Consider the following 19397-nt stretch of genomic DNA (forward strand, 5'->3'; position numbering starts at 1 on the left):
TGGGACAGCATCTGGTGATCTTTTTCTACAGAAAAGGCATGGAAAGGAAAGCTCTAACTGGTATGGGCAATAATCCATACAGATTCACTTCTTTAACCAGAAAGCATCAGGTAAAGAACAACCCATTTTAAACTTCAGCATAAGTTCTCGCTAAGATAAAGATCACTCAGAAGGATTAAACATCTAAGGAACTAGCTCTGCATACCAGGGAGAAATGGATTCAAATCATCCAGATAGTAATGGTTTATATATTGACAAATATAATCCTCAGAATCAAACTTCCAGGCAGGAAAACAGGGGGGTACACTGACATACATTGGATGCTTATTATGTTCGGGCACCAGGTGAGGTATAATATCCAAAATGACCAGGGGAAGTGATTATTCATTTTACAGAAAAAGAAATTCAAGTTCAGTGAGGCAGATAAATTGTCCAGTCACACAGATGGTAAGTGACTGAGACTAGCTGTGAATTCCATCAGTTTTTCCCTGCACTTTTAACCTTACCTGTGGTGCTGCATACTTTTTTCCTCTTGTCCCATATCAGAATATGTGTCCTTACCCGGTTCCAAAGTTGGCCTGGCTTTAGACTCCAGTGTCCCGCCCTCCTATGGCCTGCATTGTGTTGACTGCTGCTTCTTTGCCCCATTCCACAAACCACTTTCCTACCACCCTGATCCTTTGACCTGTGCACATACACACGCGCTCAATTTCCCCATCCTAAAAGCTGTAACTCCTCCATTCCTAACTGCTATTCTATTTTGCTTTCTTCTCACCTCCATACTTTGTAAAAAATGTGTTCTACACTTTTAGCTTCTATTTTACACCCTATATCATTTCGTAACTCATCCCAAACCAGCTTAAGACCAATTACATTCATGGAAACTGCTCTGGCAAAAACATATAAATTTCATGGTTTCCAAATCTAATGGCCTTTAATCAGGTCTCATCCTTCCTGAGATTTCTGAGCATTTGGCTCTTTAAACTACCCCATTTTTCAAAACCTGGCTCCTCTGAAAAGTATTTCCTTATTTTCCTTCAGAATCTGTTATCTTTAACCAATCCCATTTCAACTTCTTCTATTTTCTTCTCTTTTCACTAACTTGTCCTTTCTGGTTCCTCCCAATTGCCAATCACTTTTCTTTGGGCATTTCCAAGTGAATGGTCCAAAGATTCCTCAGTACAACATGTCCCAAATGAAACTCATCTGACCTTTCCCTTTCAGTCTAATCTTTTACCTTTCATGGTAAAATGGTGTTAAAATCTGCTTGATAGACTAGGTAGGTAGGGAAGACCTCAGAGTCTCTCTTGATTTTTCCCTCTTCTTCACCTCTCACATCCTACCTGGACCCAAAGTCCCAACAACCCACATCCATTCATATTCTTTTCTCTATTACCGCCATCACCGGCTAGTCCAGCTCTTCATGATATCACCTAGGTTAATGCAATAGTCTCCCTGCTGGTTTCTCTTACTCCAGTCTCTCATCCTTTTATCCTTCCTCCATATTGGCACCAAACTTATCTTTGTGAAACAGAAGTGGTATCAGCATGCCATTCTTCTGTATACAAACCTTCAGTGGCTTCACATGGAATACAAAAAGTAAGGCTTCACCAGCCAACTGGCCCTAGTCTATCTTTCCAACCTGTGTTTGAGAGCTACCTTCACTTGTACCCACTGCTTTGCTCTGAATTACTCTCACGCTTCTTGACTGAGCTTAAACTGCCAGTTTGCCTAGACTGTCCTGCTTCCTTAGGTCCACTTAGTAAATTCCTACTCATATACCTTCAAGGCTTTACTCCATTCCAGTTCACTCTATTGTTCCCTAAATACTGCAGCCCCAATCCTGAAGGAATAATATGTTCCCACACATATCTCCATCACATGACTAACCACAGAGCTTCACAGAGTCATCTGTTGACTCACTCGCCTCCACCGCTTCACCATGAGTCCTTCAAAGGCAAAAACTATATTATTCATGTTGGTAGCACCATAGCCTAATTCAGTGCTTGGATCATAGTTGGATGCTCAATAATCTGTGTTATATGAATAAAATAATGGACCTTTTCCTGTTGCAGTATTCAATTAGGATGCAGCTTCATTATCACAGCAATATGAGAAAATGCATGTTATATATCAAAGAACACCTAGCAGCTTTTAGCAACACATATGGAGTTTGGATTTCTATTGAAAGACTTTAAATTTGGATAACTGTTAAAGTGTGAATGAGACACTGCCTATAAGAAGAATAAATAGAGCTGATACTCTGTCAACATTATGACTACCTGGCTTCAGGGAAAAAAACTCAGTTAGCTACATTTTCTAGCATTAGTTCATTTGTTTTTATATTTGCTTCTTAATTTGTACCACACTTCTTTCAGAGAGTTTGAACTTACAAATTTTGGTTTGTTTCATCTGTCAACATGTTCTATCTATCCACATATCTCTGTTATTCCTATGTAATATAGTTAGTGAATACTGCAGGGAAAGATATTTAAGCCTATTAAACTGACTAATTTTAATTCTATATTATTTCTTCCCAGTAGTACTTTTTTCTATTATCTATCAAATAAGCCTGCTAGCTAGAACTTTTCAAATCCAAAAAGGTAACATAGTATTTTTGTTCACTGATATTTTCCAAGATACATTAGGTACTACATAACTTAATGAAAAGTAAATTCTATATCTGAATGTCAGTACTAACATTTAACCTCCTGGTCTGGATTTCATTATCTTTCTGTACAAATGAATTCCCATGGAATAAAGCAGTTTTAAGAGACAGTAAATGCCAGGCAACATGTACCTGTGCTAATACTAAAAATGTATCCAAAGTATTCCCTCTGTTCAGAAAGAACACCTGGCTCCAGGGCTCATTCCTTAGAGCGTTCTCTGCAGCAGCACATCTACTCACCTGGCGAGTTCTGAGGGGAGGACACGGGGGAGCCACGTGGGGACTGACAATAACTGGGGTAGAGTAAGGCATGTGGAGGCACATATGACATTATCTCTTCTTCAAATAAACTGAGGAAAGACGAGAAACAAAATGTACTTTAGCCAAAGAGGTGTAGGAAAGTCTTGTTCCTACAATGACTAGGACAGCCAATCCCTCACTATGACCAATCCCCGCTGAGGTCCAGTTTATATCCCAAAGGAAGCCCCTGTCACACTTCTCCTACAGGTAACCCTTGGGACAAAACAATAGAGAGTTTCAGCTCGTGTGAAACGTGGCTATTTGCCTTTTTTCCTTCCACCGTCAGACAACCCAATTTCCATTTTACTACTTTAACATGAGGATTTGAGTGTAAATATTTGTTTGAAAATAGTACCTGTGTTTTTAGATTTGCAACTAATATTCAAACACAATAGACAATGTTTATTAAGAATCCATAAATCATCATTCCGAGAAATATACAACAGGGGCTCAGCTTCCAAAGAATTTAGGATTTAACTGGAGAATGAAAGGCAAATAAAACAAAATACCTACTAAATAATTATGCCTCCTAAATAATTAGCTCCCTTGGCTTATACTGCTTTTCAAATGTGAGAATTTTGATCTTAGATCATTACACTATCTTCTTTCTACTACATATTGGAATTTTTATTTCTAAAACTCTTCCGAAAGATAGTGACCAAGGAACCTGAGATTGTGTAATCTCAGACATTTTACTAAACATTATAATAAAGAAAGGTGCTACTTGTACCAATCTCAAATACATAAACACTTGACAACATAGCCAAAAAACAACAGTACAAGTAAGAGGACTCATGTGTTTTTAATTGAAAGGTAGACCTGGATTTCCTTTCCCTCAAACTTGGCCAAATCCAGAAACCTGTCAGAAAACATTCAGTAGAAGTGGCAATAGTAAAAAGATGACTCCTAGAGTTATGTCATTGTTTCTTGATCAGGAGCAATTGTGTTTCCCAGGGGATATTTGTCAATATCCTAGACAATTTTGGTTGTCACAATTGGCAGAGGGGATTCTATTCACATCTAACAGGTAAAGGCCAGTCTGCTGCTAAACATCCTATAAAACACAGGCTAGCCCTCACAACAAAGCATCATCTGCCCTCAAATTGTCAATAGTTCTGAGGTTGAGAAACTCTGAGTTATAATATCTCAATAACAAATTGATTATTCTTAGTCTGGTTCTTTGCTCACATGTACATATCTGCTAGGCAAGTGTGGCGAAAGCATTTTTAGACATGATATTTTCAAAGCCATATTTCAACTTATGAGCTATAAAACTCAAAAGATATGGAACCAGAAGCAGCTGATTTATAACAGCAAATTAGGTACTCAAAAATCCGGGTCTCTGACTTTTCAATAACCAACAAAATAATGTGAATTTAAAATTAACTGCTAGGGAGAGTTCCATGTAACAGCTGATACCACAAGGGTCTAAATATCTAAAGCTAAAAGAGTAGGAATCAGTACCCTCTCCTCAGACTTCTAAGCCTAGTCCCTAGAAAGATATTTACTACAGGGAATAGTTCCTTCCTTGGAGGAAATATGTTAAAAGGGGGCAGGCCATGGTGGCTCAGCAGGCAGAGTTCCCACTTGCCATGTCAGAGACCCAGGTTCAATTCCCAGTGCCTGCCCTTGCAAAAAAAAAAAAAAAATATATATATATATATATATATATAAAGGAAAGAATGACATTTGTTCTTTCCATTTAATATAACCAATACCCAGAAATCTTTCATATCAACTACATAGTAAAAAAAATGAAATTTTTATAAAGCACTTTAGTTTTACAAACATGGCAAGCATCAAATGGACAGTCAGAAATGGTCAGGGTCAAAATCATGACAAATAACACAAACGAGGTTGTTAGTACTCTGGGGTAACCAAGACATTGTCTGAGTGGCTCGGCATGGCGTGTCCTCTAACTCTATGGAGGTTACAGTGGGAGGTGCCCCAACCACTGGGTAGAACAAAGCATTATTTGCTCTAGCCTGCCTGCATTTGAGGGATAATATTAAAAATCAGAAGGTCTTTTGAAAACTATTAGTTTCCCAACTCTAAATTTAAAAAAATTAAAGCCAATCTAACCATTAGGAAAGAAAATAAAATTGATCAGTTTTATGAAAGGCCATCAAGTTGGCAACTGATTGTGTACCAATGACCAAATTTCAACTTTCTGATCTGATTTTTCAAACCTAAACTCTCAAAGCCATACAGTAAATAATGTCCTGAATCAGTAAAAGCAGACAGAACGCACTTTCAGGAAAAAAAAAGTTTTTACAAAAATACAAATACGACATATGACCTATTTTATATATATGAAGGGGTAAAAGGTGCATACTTCATTCAGATGCCCTTTGCTCCATTCTGTGAGAGGGAAAGTATTCATTAGTGTCTATGACCTTTCTCTTCTCTAAGACCACCTCCTTTCCCAGCAAGGTACAAAGTCAAACAGATCTCGGTTATAAGAAAGGTAATCTGTAATGAAGTTATCACTAAATCAGCATGCTAACCCTCAACAGTTGTCCACAAGTCTTCAAGAAAAAGGAGACATCGTGGGGCTACCAATATTGGCATATTATTTTCTAAATGTTCTATAATACTATCTACTTTGAGAACTCGTGTCGCATACCTCAGCAACATAACAAGGTCTGCATCACTTGAAAGTCGCACCAATCCTGGGGTCCCTTCAGTACGGATAAATTGGATCTTCTCCCTGTGTAAGCAAAGAAACAGCTTAAAGATATGTGGTAGACTTTTGGGACATAATTCTGTGCTTTAGGTACCATTATGCAAGTGGCCACAACAGCTTTTGGTACCTGTTTTGCATGGGGTACTGTGCAGTTACACCCCAGAAATATAGACCCAAGAAGGAGAGAATCCTCGCCTTGAAGGAAGACCTTGTAAGCATCAACATCTCCCAGTTCTAATGCAGTTAAAAAAGAGATTCTTTTATTGCTGTCATCATTTTGCTGCCCAAATACTACTACAAGTAGTTGTACCAGTGAACCAGTAAACTGCAGACTCTACTTTGAGTTAAAGTGTGCTGTAGGCCTAAATTATAAGCATTAATAAGGACATTTAAGCTGATGCTGCTATTCCAAAAAGGGAATGCATAAGGATATTCACCTATTTTCCTTTAAGGTGCATGATGAGAAGTAGATAATGTCTGTGCATCATATATTAAACATAAAAACATATGACTTCTCTCTCAAATAACTGAAAAACTGAAACACTTTCAGTACTACAGTTAGTGAAAGAGAGTGTATGTATACCTGTGCAAATGTAAATATACATATCAAATACAACAATGTGATCTACTTCTACTATAATTTTTTTATAGATATGTAATAATACCAGTTTTTTCTGTTTAAGGCATCTTTCTGTTACTATTTTTAACTCATTATGAGCAGAATTTTAATAAAACTTTTTAGTTGCTTTCTTTCACTTATGTTATGCTATTTCAAAACACATCATCATTAACTTGCATATGATGAATAAAAATACAAACTCATAAACTATCTATCTATCTAATCATAAACTCATAATGAAAGCCTTACATTTGATTGGAACACAGAGGCTAATACAAATACGCAACTTTATTCTGGGTACTAAGGACAATATATTCTATTATGATTCCTGTACTATGCAATAACTTTTCAATCTCTAATGTAAGTATTTATTTACACTTTGTTCTTAGTGCATCCTGCATTTCCATTAGATATGTTCATAAAGTTGCACTGCATTTTAAATTTCCAAATTGTGAATTATCTTAAGATTGTTAACACTTGAAGGCAGTGAGGCAGAAGGGAACCTTTAATTGTCCAGATGAAAAATTTCCTAATGCCCAAAGTCAACTGATTTCTTCCCAGCCACATAGTTTACTAGGAGTGATAAATAGAATTCAGTCCTCAGTTTCTTCTGGCTAGATCCATTTTACCTAATATGTTAATATATGAAGCATCTAATGATTAGTATTGCCAAATTTTCTTTTCCATCCTTTATTGCAAAGAGTTAACTACTAAAAAAAAAAAGGCCACTGAAAAAGAAGTGGCAGACATATATTATCAGAAATCGTTCAGAAGAGAAAGTCCAGTCTCTCTGCCTAAGGTTAGTTCAGTTTGAAGGCTCCGAATCAGGCGGAACATTTTCTCTAAAGTGTTGCAATCACGTGTCTGAAGCATGTGATGGAAATCAAGGCCAATTATCTGGTGAATGATTTTTTCATAAGAGACACAAAAGTTGGCTTAAAAAACTAAATTAGAGAAAAGTTATCTTGGAGAAAAATGAACAATAAGTTAACCAAAGAAGCACTCTCATGAGGGTCAGTAACAATATGCTTTGATCTTGAGGAATCAAAAGCTATCTCCAACAAAGACACAGTTTATCTCCCTAGCCTATCATCATGATGAATCCAGGCAAATGGAATAAACAAGCAAACAGGCTGAGCACTCTCCCCAATTTCTGGAGCTATACAGAATGGGTGAATGATGGTAAAGATATAATTCCCTGAAATGGGGTTTGTGTGTTTCCTGTGAATAAGAAAGGCATCATAGTTTCCTGAGTCACAAGGATGACAAAGTGAAGAAATGGAAGGGGGAAGGCACGAGAGGAAATATGCCAATTGGGAAGTTTTCTATCACTTTCAAGATAGGCAGTAAAGGCCCCTGGTCTGATTCTTCAGGTGAAAACATACCAGAGACAGGTTAGGACGAGTTGTCCACAAGGTTAGCTTATTTATCAAAATGACAGGCTATGGGCCATATACTTCCAGGAAAGAGACATTGGAGCATGTCATCTGATATATATCAACCCACTAAGTACTTTTTTATAATGAGGCCCATTCATTCTCTCAGTGAATACTTCCTGAGTGCCTACTGTATACCAGCCAGCATGGTACCACACACTGGGAATCCCAAAGGGAACAAAGCACGGTCCCTGTCTCAAGGAGTTCATGGTGCAGTTTGAGAGAGAAAGTCAATGGACAATTCTAGCATTATGTGAAAATATTTAAAATTTGGTTTTGCTCACTTGTCTGAACTGTGTTTTGGCCTTATATTCTCACTTAGTCTATGAAGTCCTCTTATGCTAGAAACAAAGAAGGCATTCATTTATTGACTGTCAAGAGGGCAGATCAAGGTTGAGGAAGAGAGAGAGGTGAACAGATATCCTCAAATGTGTAACCAATCTTTTCTGAGAAAAAAAGTAGGAACTGCTTCTTGATAGCCAAGTGTTTACCCAATATCACATAGACCAGTGTTTCTCAAATGGGTGTTCCTGTCTACAAGAAATTTGCAGATATTATCTCGAGTTCTAGAAGAATTTTAAATTCTGTAATTTTACTTTCATGATTAAAAATGTTAATAATCATAAGTACGTTTTGGATAATTTGGATGACAACTTGGACCGAATATTGCCATGTGACTTCAAGCACTATGCTTGCATTTATAAGATAGTTGGTGGCAAGTGATCAGAGATGAATTAAAATTTTTATTTCTTATTAGAGCACTTGCAGGTTTACAGAGATGAGCTTTTAAAGTGTTGTGTTAGCAGCATTCCTGAAAACCCAGGGATCTATCTAAATTCTATAAAAGTTTTACTGATTAAGATCATTTTTCAGAAACTTAAAACCTCCAGATTGTTCCTAGGTCAGATAAGCCCTAAAACTTAGAGGTAGCAGACTCTCCCAGAATATCAACCAGTTGCCTTTCCCTACCCCATAATGTTGACACTCCTTTTCTACATGAAGTGCAAATGGTCATTGTTCAAATATCTCTGAAAATTGAGAGAATGACCAAATGAGAGGCAGGAGCTGTTAACAGAGAAGTTAGGACTTCACAAAGGATTTTGACTATTGAATCATTATATAGATGTTTCATTTTAGTTTCGAGTGTACTAGAACAGCAAAGGAAATAACTGACATTTTGGGACTGTAACCCATAGTATAGTTTGAAATTTGCTCTATAACTACTTGCTAAACTACACTTTGAAATTTATTACTTTTCTGTAAATATATTTCACAATGAAAAATGTTTAAAAAATTATTGTACAATAAAACATGACTACCAAAAAAGTGTTCAGTTTGGAAGCAAGCCTGGCTGTCCTTATGCTGGCAGGGCCTTGATGAGGAGATTTATATATATATTAAACAACAGTCCCTGTCTGCTAGTCATGCATAATTCCTTTACGAATTATAAAAGCAAAACTTTTCTTTTGCAGAGCTACTTTGCATCATGAAAACGAAGTGAGACTAAGTAAAGTATTATGTAATTGCCATAAGCTAAAGAAGAAACAAAAGAAGTAGATTTGAAAAGTAAATTATGCATTCATGCCAAATAAAGATAAAGGACATCATGGTTATTCGAAGAACAAAAGTTCTGCAATAGTTCAAAAATAGAGAAGTGGTGAAAGAATTCACTCATCACAACGTTCATTCAATGATATATATATTTTCTTCAGTATTGTATTTGGAGGTGCACTGGGAAATGAATGAACTCATCAAGACAAGTGAATCAGATAAAAATAAGCCTTTTGTTAAGGAGGAAAAATGATGACCATCGTAGTGCCAAGGAGGCAAGTGCTGGATTTTTAGATAAAAAATCAAAAGAATCAAGTCAAGTACCAGCGAAATAAAAAGCACAAAAGTATCTTTCTACTGATAATAGCGGCAACATGAGTGGTTCAGCTTTTGTCCAAAATCTACTCACATTAATATTTCTAATTATCAGCAGCTGTGGATTGGTAAAGCTTTTGTTTCATTTGTACATGTCTTTTGCTTTCATAGTCCTTAAAATCAGTAAGCATAAGTTTATACATTATATTTGTACATATTTTACCTTCTTTAAAGTAAAACTGGTTAAAATAAAAATTGTGGGTTTTCAATATTTGTTTTCCTTTTAGAATAGTTTTGAACGTAAGTTTGAGTAACATTGTTAAAGATACAACTGACCCTGATTAGAAGAACTGGGTAGGTTAACATAGTTATTCAACTTTATTTTATATATTTATAGAGCTAGAAGGAATCTGTGGCAGTCCTCTAATTTCTCTTTATGAAAAAATTTTATTCAATACTAGAGGTCTATTATGAACATTAAGATTATATTCAAATAGCATATATTGTCATTCGACCCCCCTCTAGGTATGTTTCTCTCTCTGTGGTCCTAAGAGTATGTCCAGGCCTTCCACCATTGCACCTTTTTTATATGCCACTTGGGTACAATGTATGTTCCTTTCAAAACATGAGTTTCTTGGGTACAACTTAAGTTCTTTTTGAAATGTACATCTCTTGAGGACAAAAGCCCTTCCTCCCTTATCTTTGTGTTCCCCATGTACTTAGCACTGCACTGCGCATGCAATAAGCTTAATAAAATATAAACTAGGCACGTGATCAATTAATGCCAAAATAATAGACTTGGCTCTGAACAAATTTCCGTAAGAGTCCAACTCCGGGTTTGGAATGAACAATCTTACTGTCATTTTTGGCTGTGGCAAAGATATAAAAAAAGAATTAAAAAAGCTAAAGTCATATTATTTACTAAAATAGAATCCAATAAGGAATGTGTAAAGATAGGTAAAGAGGAAATCTCTTAATTGATTTTAACAAGATGCTGAACAGTACAGCAACGACTTCAGTAAAAAGTTGCTGGCTGTTGTTTCTTCTCACACTCCCATATTTAGACCTTGTAACCACTTCCTCCAGTGCATAGAATCACCCCAGAAGATCAGCTCTTGCAGAAGATCATTTGAGGACAATGAACGAAGTCTCAAGACTGGAATTCCCACATAAAATACTCTCATTGAAACTAACCGAAATTTTGGTGAAGTTGAAGAGGAGCACGTGTTCAGAAACAATCAGAAGCAGCAATGCCTCTAAACCACAAAACTCTGGAGTGCAAACTCTACACATGCATGGTTCCTGTAACAAGTACATATGTTTTATAAAACTATCTGAGGGCAGTTTTAGAGAAGTGACCTTGACTCTTTTTTTTTTTTTTTTGGCATGGGCAGGCCCTTGACTTTTCTAATGGCACAGTGTCAGGAAAGGAAACCAGTTTTGATTATTCACACTCATCATTACAGTCACAGGGCTACCTGACTTGAATGATAGAGACATGCAATAGACAGATCCACTTTCCTTTCTACCTTCCATTATATAGTTTAAGTTTGAAAATTTAGGTCCACTATAGTCATATAATTCTTCTGGACACATAGAAGTGACATTAATTAGCCACATATTAGGGGCAACATTTGTTGTAGATAGATGGATATAAATCAGCTTCATACATGCCATCATGATTCTGATAAAATACAATCTTGTACAAATCCCAATTGAAGACAAGAATTTATACTCCCTTCAGGTATTCATTCTTTAAATACAACCTGGGTATATAATATGAATAGTGGTGTACCTACTGTTCACATCCTCAGGACTCAGAGGGATATAGGACTAAAGAGCTGGAAGGCACCTTTAGTCCAGTTGCCACATTTAACAGATAAAGAAACCGAAGGCTATGCAGCTTGATAGTGGCTGTTCCAAGGACTAGAATCAACACCTGTCGGCTCAGGATAATAGACTCTTATTTTTATAAGAAATGGACAGTCATTTTCCCTCCCTCCTTTCTCATTCCTACCAGGACACACAAGATCATAAGGGATCTGAAACTGGACAAATTCCTCTCTATATAAAAGGGAAAAAGACAGTCCCAATGTAAAGAAAAGAAAGTGTCCATTCCTAATTGGTAGAGTCAGAGTGCCTACAGAGTCACAGAGCCATAGACTCTTTCTTCTTCTATTTTTTTTTCTGGACATTTGTATGTCTTATATAGCCTTCATGAGGAGCAGATAGCTCGGCAGATTGCTTCTGTCTCAGGGCCTGGCCAGGGTTAAAGTTTGGAGGAAGAGGCCCTACATGGGCTTTGAGTAAACTTCTATTCTACAGAAGTTTTGCATTTGGGCCAATAAGAATAATAAAATGGTACCTTTTGTTCTCATTAGCCATTGTTGCTTGTAATGGATAGAGGAGGTATAAGAGGTGATAGGCAGGGTAGAAACTGGGCACTCATGAGTACCTTAGCTCTAAGGCATCTAATATCATCCATCACCAATCCTACCACTGCTCTGAACACACACACACACACACACACACACACACACAATACCCTCAGTACCTTGGTTATATCATAGTAGTAAGTACACCTGAGGACCCTTGTCTCTTGAAGGCATAGGCTGGTAGAGGTCATCACTATATTTATCTAGGCCTAAAGGAAGGAATTCATCCACTAACATGGGAGAAAATGGAGAGGCTAGAAAACTGGAAAAACTTAAAGAGTTACTGAATTTCCTTTGCCTGTTTTCTTCATCTTCAACATAAGCATAGTTACAGTACCTGTCTCCTAGGGTTGTGGAAAGGATTAAGTGAATGAATGCAAATAAGATATTCAGCATGGAGCCTATTACATAGTAAATATTCCATAAATTTTAATTATCATGTATATTATTAGATAGGCCTTATAACTACTTATTTTTCTTCCAACAGACAGTACGATCTATTGAAAATAGAACCAAACTAGATGCCTGGTGACTGACTCCTTTTTCTGTTTCTGTTGTTGACTGGAGATAAGTTGTTCTAATCAGGCTAAACCTTGGCCCATTCCACTAATATTTACTGAGCACTCACCATGAGATGCAGTAGAGAAGATATTGGCCTCTTTTTTAAAACTGAACTACTGCCATGAGTATCAAAGAGATAATACAAGTGAAGAATGTAAAGTTCTCATAACTCAACAGATAATGGGAAACAGTAATCTTAATAAAGCAAACTTCTATATACATCAAATCAATTTTGGAGTCTAAAAAATAAGTGTCATTATTACATGTAAAAACACTCAGTTATGAAATCTGCCCATTGGGATCCTAATAGCATTAATATTCTGAAGAATTAATATTTAGATATATCGAAATGTATAATTAGCTTCTTATAAAAGAAAAAAGTGGTTTGTATATTCTTTTTAATTAGAATATTTTATTAGGCATTTCATAACAGATGTTTTAATTGAAAATGTATCGAGGAATTTAAACTATGCTATGTCTGCCTGTAGTTTTACTTTAAAATGAATATACTAAAAAACTGGTTACTGCAAAGCAATTAGAATGGAAAATCCAGTTAAATAGCTCATAAATGGATAGGTACAGATAAGGCAGTATTTTTCAAATACTGATATAAAATATCAAGGCAAGGGAAAAAATAACTGGAAGTAGCAATTTCAAGAAAGTAGTACTACACAAAAACTAGTAACATCTATCATATTTCAGCAGTCATAATTTAGAAGATAAAATATAAACAAAAGAGTCTACCCATAATAGAAACAAAAACAAAAAATAAGTAGGAAAACAGACAAAAATCATTCAGTTTCTATATAAAGAAAACAAGAAAATCTTATTGCAAGACAGTACTGAATAAATGAAAAAATACTATGACAATAGTAGAAAAGATGGAAAACTGCAAACATTTAATTATATGCAAATTAATTTAAAAATAAAAACCACTCCCAACCAATCCTAATGTGATTTTTTTAGTTATTTTTTTCCAATGTGATTTTAAGTTGAAAAAATTATTCTAAATTTCATCTCAGTAATCAAAATAATGTTACATGCTAGAGAAATTTAGACAAGCTTGTAAAATAAATGTTATTCATTACAATTTTTTTGTAATAAAATGTGCCATTTGGAATATAAAGACATATAAATTGCTATATTACAAAGATGGATTCTGTATTTTTATGTATGTCCTTCTGTGCAAGGGAATTGTAGTTACTTGCCAACTGGGATAAATAATTTAGGTGCTATCATTAAGTTTCAAATATACCATCTATAAAATTGATTCATTTAACAAACATTTATAAAATTCCCACCCCATGCAAAATGAGATGGGAGGCCGTATGGGGGCTCTTAGGAGTAAGATAGGTACTCTGACTTCAAGCGACCTACACGCAATTTGGAATGTAAGCATACAACAATACATATGGCAGAAAAAAACAAGGTAATTTGAAATACTTTAAGCACAGATGGTACCATTATGCCACTTCTGTTGTAAATGACAAAAGTTAGACACAGAAGATGCCTGATTCTTGGTACAAGGGCACCCTGATGGACCTTCAAGAATGTTTTCTGTGCAATGTACCACCAAGGAAATAACAGTAATAAGTTACTCAACTGGATGCAGTTAATGGTATCCATTTGTATGCAGAACAATGGGTATAAAATAATTGGTGGTATTGGTTTTAGCAGTGGTGATACCAAGTTACTTTTTCTGAAGATAGTTTCCACTATTATTTAAATTTCACCAGTAATATAGACCAAAAAAAACAGTGAGAAAAAAACACATTATTAAAATACAGGGGATCTTTATTTTGTTTGCTTTGTAAGTAACGTTTCTGATTCACTCGCAATTTAGCAATGGTCTAAATATACACAAAAAATAGATTTCATTGAAAGCCATTTTTACTAATATAACTGAAAATTCATTGTTCTCTATGATTTTGGAAATGGTTTCATTATTCTTTGGGTTATGGGAAAAGCATTTAGGCTGGATTCAATACTGATATCAGCTTTGGTAAAAAGAGTCCATGTCTAATAAACTACTGATGAAGAATAATAGTTTGCTAAACTGTTTTTTTTGATAAATGCAACAGAATTTAGCAAAAATCAATAGTGGAACAGATATACCTAAAACATGGCTATTTCCCATGTAAGAAAATGGTTTGAAAATGCTGATTGACCCATTTATTAGCAAGAAAGCACAATGCTTTGAAGAACTATCCAGTGGATGAACATAATTGTAATTTGGGGAATCTTTCAAAGTTATATCTAGGAACTATATTTAGGGGAAAAAATTTAGCAAACACTTTGATGTGATATGCAAAATAGGATGTAAACTAATTTTGGCTATGAGAGTTCCTCTTTTGGGTCTTTTAAAAAATCTTAAATGGTTGACTGTCCAGTTTGTTTAAAGATAAGTTATGAGAATCCATGAATGGAAAATGTGAAACTAGACATACATCAAATATATATGTCAAAAGCCCTATATACAGGGGGGACAATGGCGGCTCAGTGGCAGAGTTCTCACCTGCCATGCTGGAGATGTGGGTTTGTTTCCCGGTGCTTGCCCATGAAAAAAAAAAAGTCTATATGCATATATAAATTACCATGTCCATTCAAATGAAATACGAATAGCAGTTATTCCTCTTGCACAGACATTAACAGGGTCTGAAAATCTGAGTTCCTTATGGTCCTAGACAGCAAAAACCTAAATCACTCATTAGACCTATGAGAAGATTAGTTACTTGTGAAGATATTTTAATACAGCTCTAGATGACTTCTGAAATGTTCTTTCAATGATGTTGCCATGATTTCTTGGCATTCAGTAATTTCTGTTCAGCCTTAAGCTAGTAGGCTCAGTTCTCTGTCTAGGCATGGAACAGTCAAGGCTGTTTGATTGTATATATGTGAAAGATTTTAGAGCAGTTTCCTATAAAAAACAGTGTGAGCACAGCACTATAAAGCTCTCCTACAAAGAAGCTAATCACAGGATGCAAGACACCCTAGCTGCAATTTAATTATGTCTATAGTATTGCACATTTCCATTTACATGTATACACAGGCTCAGGGATAGTGGTTTTGAGAATCAGAGCACAGTTTTAGGTAAATTACTTTAAAGTGAGTTCTTATACAATAAAGAAGCAAAAGGCAGACTATTAATATAATATTAATTTAAAGCCATTGTATGCTTCTTATGTTTACACAATTCCAAGTGCTTTCAATACAGTCTCCTTTAATCTGCAAAAGGACCCAGAAAGGTAGAAATCCCTATCCCCATTTTACAGATGAGGAAACTATGACTCACAGTGGTTAAACGCTTCATTCAAATTCACCTTGTGAATAAACTGCAAAGCCAGAATTCAAACATAGGTCTGTCTGACTCCAAACTTTATGTCTTAATATCTATACTCTACTATCTTCTCAGATCCACGAATGCTGGTCTCCTGGTCAGAGATAGAGATTTCTAGCAGGTCTTCATTCACCATAATTATTTGGTGTCAATAAAAGTTTTTAATCAGTTTTTTTTAATTCAATAAGTATTCATATAAAAATGGTCCATAGGATTACAAGACTCCTATCCACATTTTCTATGATTTAAATTTGGTTCAACAAAGATGAGAAATTTGTTTTGTGGGTTCCAGATATCTGAGTGAGCATAAACAAAAAGGAATAGAACATGAGACAGAGTTAGGTAGTTTTAACAAGAAAAGGCATAAGAATTGGGTGAAATAAATGCTTGCTACTTTGAACCAAGTAACTTGGATGCTAATTGAGATTAATATTTCTAGCTCAATATTAAATGTAGAAAAGCACTTGTCAGGAAGGGAATAAAAGAAATAGGTCAGAAATTTTGGCCACTGGGGTTTGTTCTATAAAAGTTAGATATTGGCTTTGTTGATTTTCTTGATTGTTTTCATGCTCTCAATTTCATTCATTTCTGCTCTAATCATCGTTATTTCTTTCCTTTTGTTTGCTTTGGGGTTAGTTTGCTGTTCTTTCTCTAGTTCCTCCAAGTGAACAGTTAATTGCTCGATTTTTACTCTTTTTTCTTTTTTGATATAAGCATTTAAGGCAATAAATTTCCCTCTTAGCACTGCCTTTCCTGCATTCCATTTATTTTGATACGTTGTGCTTTCATTTTCATTTGCCTCAAGATATTTTCTAAGCTAGTTTTGGAAACATTAACTTTTTAACTTCATAAAATTCTGTATTGTTTGATAATTTCACAATGAGCAACCAGTTTTTTTAAATATAAAATAAGAGAAAATTAGTAACAAAATTTCAGGACTCTAAAAATAGTATGATGAAAGAAATAAATCAGAGTCTGCATTTGCTTCTATTCTGGCAAATCCTGAGATACGTATCCATATGCCTTTTGCAATTTGGAATTTCTTCCCTTTCAAGTTATAGATTTACTAATAACTTAAAATTTGGAATTGTGGGAATGGTCCAATTTATCTGGAATTTTTTAAAAAGTGTAATGTATCACATTCTCATGACAAGGAAATGTATATGAGAAGTGCTCAAGGAGGAATGAGCCTGATGCTCAAAACAATTATTGATACCTGGAGAGAGCAAGAGTAGGGAAGGGAGAGAGATTTGTTGGATGTAATAATTACATAAAAGCAGAAAGTCTCTTAACTCCTAACTTGGTTTTATGATACTTGGATCCTTTTCCACAAAAACAGTGTAGTACAAACACTAATAATAAAAAATTCTATTGGATTAGCATGCATTAAATGCACCTATAAAATACTGTTAATGGGCTGTTTTTTAAATGAATAATTTGACTTTGGATGATATACTAGAACATTTTATTTCAGCTTTTACTTAAATGTAACAACGTTCAAATTTCTTGGTAACAATGGAAGTAGTAGTAGGATATAGTACAATGGGGACACTGTCCATTTGACAGTAGTGGTGACTCAGATGGTGATTTTTCTAATTTGGGAATTGAACCTCCTTGGATTTAAAAAGATCGGACAATTTGGTACTGTTCACATTTACATAAGAGGTGAAATTGGAGGGAACAATGACTTAAATACAGTAAATGGAAGTAAAACTGAAAAGATACAGAAGTAAAGTCTTAAGGAAGAGGGAGCTATATATGAACAGAAGCTAAAGAAATTAGTCTGCTATCCTCTGGTATAGGAGAAATCACAATGAAACAAGCAAAGCACAAAGTAAGGAGATTTAGTTATCTGAATATCCCTAGGGCTACCATTTATTTCCTCATTATATTACAGAGAAAATAATTATAGTTATTTCTTATAAGTGGCTGTGCCATAGATGAAGGAGAATGCACAAAGAGGTACGCTGGTACTGGGAGCCCTTGCCCAGGATATCAATATAAGGTCCACAGTTACCTTTGACCCATAAATTACTCAGTGGATCTATTCCATGCATAAATCTGTTATCAAAAACATTATTGAAATATGAGATTAAAGAAGCCCAGCTGGTTTTCCCACCCTGCATTTGTGGAATGCTTCTTACAATGCAGTTTTTAATTCATGAAACAGAATGTTCTCTTAGATATACAAACTTCTCCTTTATGTTATGATAAGCAACATGCTTAACTATCAAAACTTTTCAGAAAAAGAGAGCACACTGAGACATACACTCCGGGTAAAAGGAACAGCATTATTTCATCGATTTAAGTTCCTGTTAAATCGATGGATAGCTTTTAAAAAGGACAAACAGAAAGAAACATACTTCAAAGCCAATCAAACAATTCCTTAGTAATAATATATGACCATGTGACATCTGTGCAATAAGAAAGGTTGTGCTTAACTGAGCACCTTTGGGGGTCACAAGAAAGTAAAAATCTTCAGCAATCTTTAGGAGATCAGATACTTCTAAGATTCTAAAAGGCAAAAAAGAAAAACAAAATCAAAACTGGAAGTTACCAACTGGAGGCTGCAGTTTCTCCCTCTGTTAGGACCTGTTACAGTTCTGTCAACTTATTAAAGAATAATGACAACGTTAGATGCCCTGTTCAGGTGGAGATCTGAAGGGTTGCTAATTGGTTTAAATTATATTGTGGAGTGCAGAAGAAAAAGTGGAAACGTTCTTGAATTTCCTGTTTCTTGCTTTTCCTGTGGGGGAAGGGATACTTTCAGAGGAACAGACACTGACTTCAAGAGTGTGTGTGTGTGTGTGTGTGTGTGTGTGTGTGTTTGCCTGGGGGGTGGGGGTTTGGGGGACTGGAGCTGGTAGAAGGGGGAGAAACTCAAGTTCTCTTTATTTTGTGATTAGCAAAACAGGAGGAACTTTTGTTTGTTTTTTTATTTTGCTTGGAGATTTAGAATCTGGTCTCTAAGATTTCTATCTAGATCATTAGGAAATCATTCCCTTCAATTATATTAATTCAAACTTATACAAGATACCTTACGGGACCATGGCTTACTGAGTGGATACCATTATAAGGCTTAATTTAAAATGATCATTGGTACAATTTTTTGTATTAGAGGACAGCATGTTTGTATTGGAGAAAAGCACTGAGATTTGTGTTTGATGTTAACCGTGTATAATTGGAATTTCTGAGTAAGTAGTATTTGTAGGGTCTGTGACATAACTGAAGTTTTGTACAGCTTTAGCCTTTAGAAACTTTAGAAGGTAATGAAAACTTTAAAGATACAAAAGACCAAGAACATCCTAAGAAAAACACTTGGCATTTTATTTTTATATCAACAAATGCATATATTTACATTCACCATGTGCAAAGTGCTGTTGTAGATATTTGAATGGTTAGGGAGAGAAATAATGGTAGGTTGATAAGATCCTATCATCAAGGAACTTATGTTCTAATTAGAAAGCAAAAGGTAAAATTAAAATACAA

The 19397-nt window shown here is 35.3% G+C and overlaps 1 protein-coding gene across 5 annotated transcripts in view; it reads right to left on the reverse strand.

Annotated features, from left to right (window-relative positions):
• Nucleotides 1-19397, reverse strand: part of HECW2 (HECT, C2 and WW domain containing E3 ubiquitin protein ligase 2) — a 405018-nt gene that overhangs the window by 47538 nt on the left and 338083 nt on the right. For all 5 annotated transcript variants that reach the window (XM_077154518.1, XM_077154517.1, XM_077154520.1 and 2 more), the window contains 2 exons: nt 5595-5678; nt 2909-3018 (listed from right to left, as the gene is read on the reverse strand). In XM_077154518.1, the coding sequence (XP_077010633.1) occupies nt 2909-3018; nt 5595-5678 (194 nt within the window). The remainder of the gene's footprint in view (nt 1-2908; nt 3019-5594; nt 5679-19397) is intronic.

This window comes from Tamandua tetradactyla, chromosome 3 (genome assembly GCF_023851605.1).
Source record: "Tamandua tetradactyla isolate mTamTet1 chromosome 3, mTamTet1.pri, whole genome shotgun sequence".
Taxonomy (NCBI): Eukaryota; Metazoa; Chordata; class Mammalia; order Pilosa; family Myrmecophagidae; genus Tamandua; species Tamandua tetradactyla.